Source organism: Eimeria tenella, genomic scaffold, assembly GCF_000499545.2.
Source record: "Eimeria tenella Houghton genomic scaffold, Eth_scaff4442, whole genome shotgun sequence".
Classification (NCBI taxonomy): Eukaryota; Apicomplexa; class Conoidasida; order Eucoccidiorida; family Eimeriidae; genus Eimeria; species Eimeria tenella.
Window position 1 is genome coordinate 1 of NW_013545367.1, and position 1,332 is coordinate 1,332.

Consider the following 1,332-nt stretch of genomic DNA (forward strand, 5'->3'; position numbering starts at 1 on the left):
GCTGCAGAGGCAGCAGCAGCTGCAGCAGCAGCAAAATCAGCAGCAGCCAGCCCTAAGCCATGTTTATCCTGCTGCTGGACTCAGCCACAGCAACTCGGGTGTCTGTGCAGCTTTTGTGCTGCCGCGGGTTCGGCTGCCCCTGGACCCGCTGCTGCAGCTGCTGCTCAGCGCTTGGTTTGCTGCAGCAGCAGCAGCAACAGCAGCAGCAGCTGTAGCAGCAGAATGCAGGGCCTCTCTACCTCTCTCAGCCTTGCTGCTGGCCACTTGCCACGCGTACGCTGAGCCCCTCAAGCATTGCTGCTGCTGCTGCTACTGTTGCTGCTGCTGCTGGGGTGTTGGGTTTGTGCGAGGGAACAGCAGCAGCAGCAACAGCAGCAACAGCAGCAACAACAAGCCCGCCTCTGTGCTGCGTCTGCTGCATGCGCAGCTTCTGCTGCACTTACCGGTTTGCTTCGAAGCAGCAGCACGTGCTGCTGCTGTGCCGCCCTTCTCCGCCAGCCGTTCTATCACTTCATATTGCATCAGTAAGCTGCTGCTGCTGCTGTTGCTGCTGCTGCTGTTGCTGCTGCAGCGGCCTTTTCAAGGTAAAGCAAGTCTAATGGGGGCTGCGGGTCGTCTTATTTGCTTCGGTTCTCTGCTGAGCTAAACAATGGCGCTGCGATCAGCTCATGACTGCTGCTGCTGCTGCGGCTGCGCTGCTGCTGCTGTTGCTGCGCTGCAGGGCCTGGTGCAGCTAATTGTCTCCCTGACGGTTACTGCAGCAGCGTGGCTGCTGCTGCTGCTGTCAGCAGCAGTAGCAGTGCTGTCGCAGCATCTGCTGCTTCTGCTGGAGTCGCTGCTGCATGAGCAGCAAGAGAAGGTCGTTGTTGCAGCGCCAGCTGCTGCTGTACTGCACGTGCTGCAGCAGCGGCTGCAGCAGCTGCTGCTTTTGCCGCGCTCTGTTGCTGCAGCACCCATAGAAGGCCTAACCCCACACAGGGCGTGAGCTGACCTTCTAGGGTTTTGACTTGCTGCTGGCATTCATCAGGTTTCAGGGTTTAGGGTTTAGGGTTTAGGATTTAGGGCTTAGGGTTCGGGCCTTTTGCGTGTCTGTTGCTGCTGCTGCTGCTGCTGCAGTGCCTTCTGGGTCTCCTTCCTCGCGCTGCTGTGGCTCACGTCTGTGCTGCAGCAGCGGCAAGCAGCAGAAGCCCACAGCAGGCCCTGTAGAGACGTGCGTCTGCTGCTGCTGCTGCTGCTATGGTTGCTGCTGTTGCTGCGGCTATTTGTGCTACTGCTGGTGTTGCTGTAGTTGCTGCTGCTTCCGCTGCTGTGCACGCAGTCGCTGCTGCAGGT

General features: G+C 59.4%; 1 protein-coding gene across 1 annotated transcript; it reads left to right on the forward strand.

Annotated features, from left to right (window-relative positions):
- Positions 1-427: 427 nt before the first annotated feature.
- On the forward strand, positions 428-985 carry ETH_00043295 (uncharacterized protein; the record flags this gene model as incomplete). The annotated part of the gene is made up of 2 exons (XM_013380096.1): positions 428-524; positions 722-985. Coding segments are annotated over 2 exons (361 nt in total), but the record flags the coding sequence as incomplete, so codon positions are not given.
- Between the last annotated feature and the right edge of the window lie 347 nt (positions 986-1,332).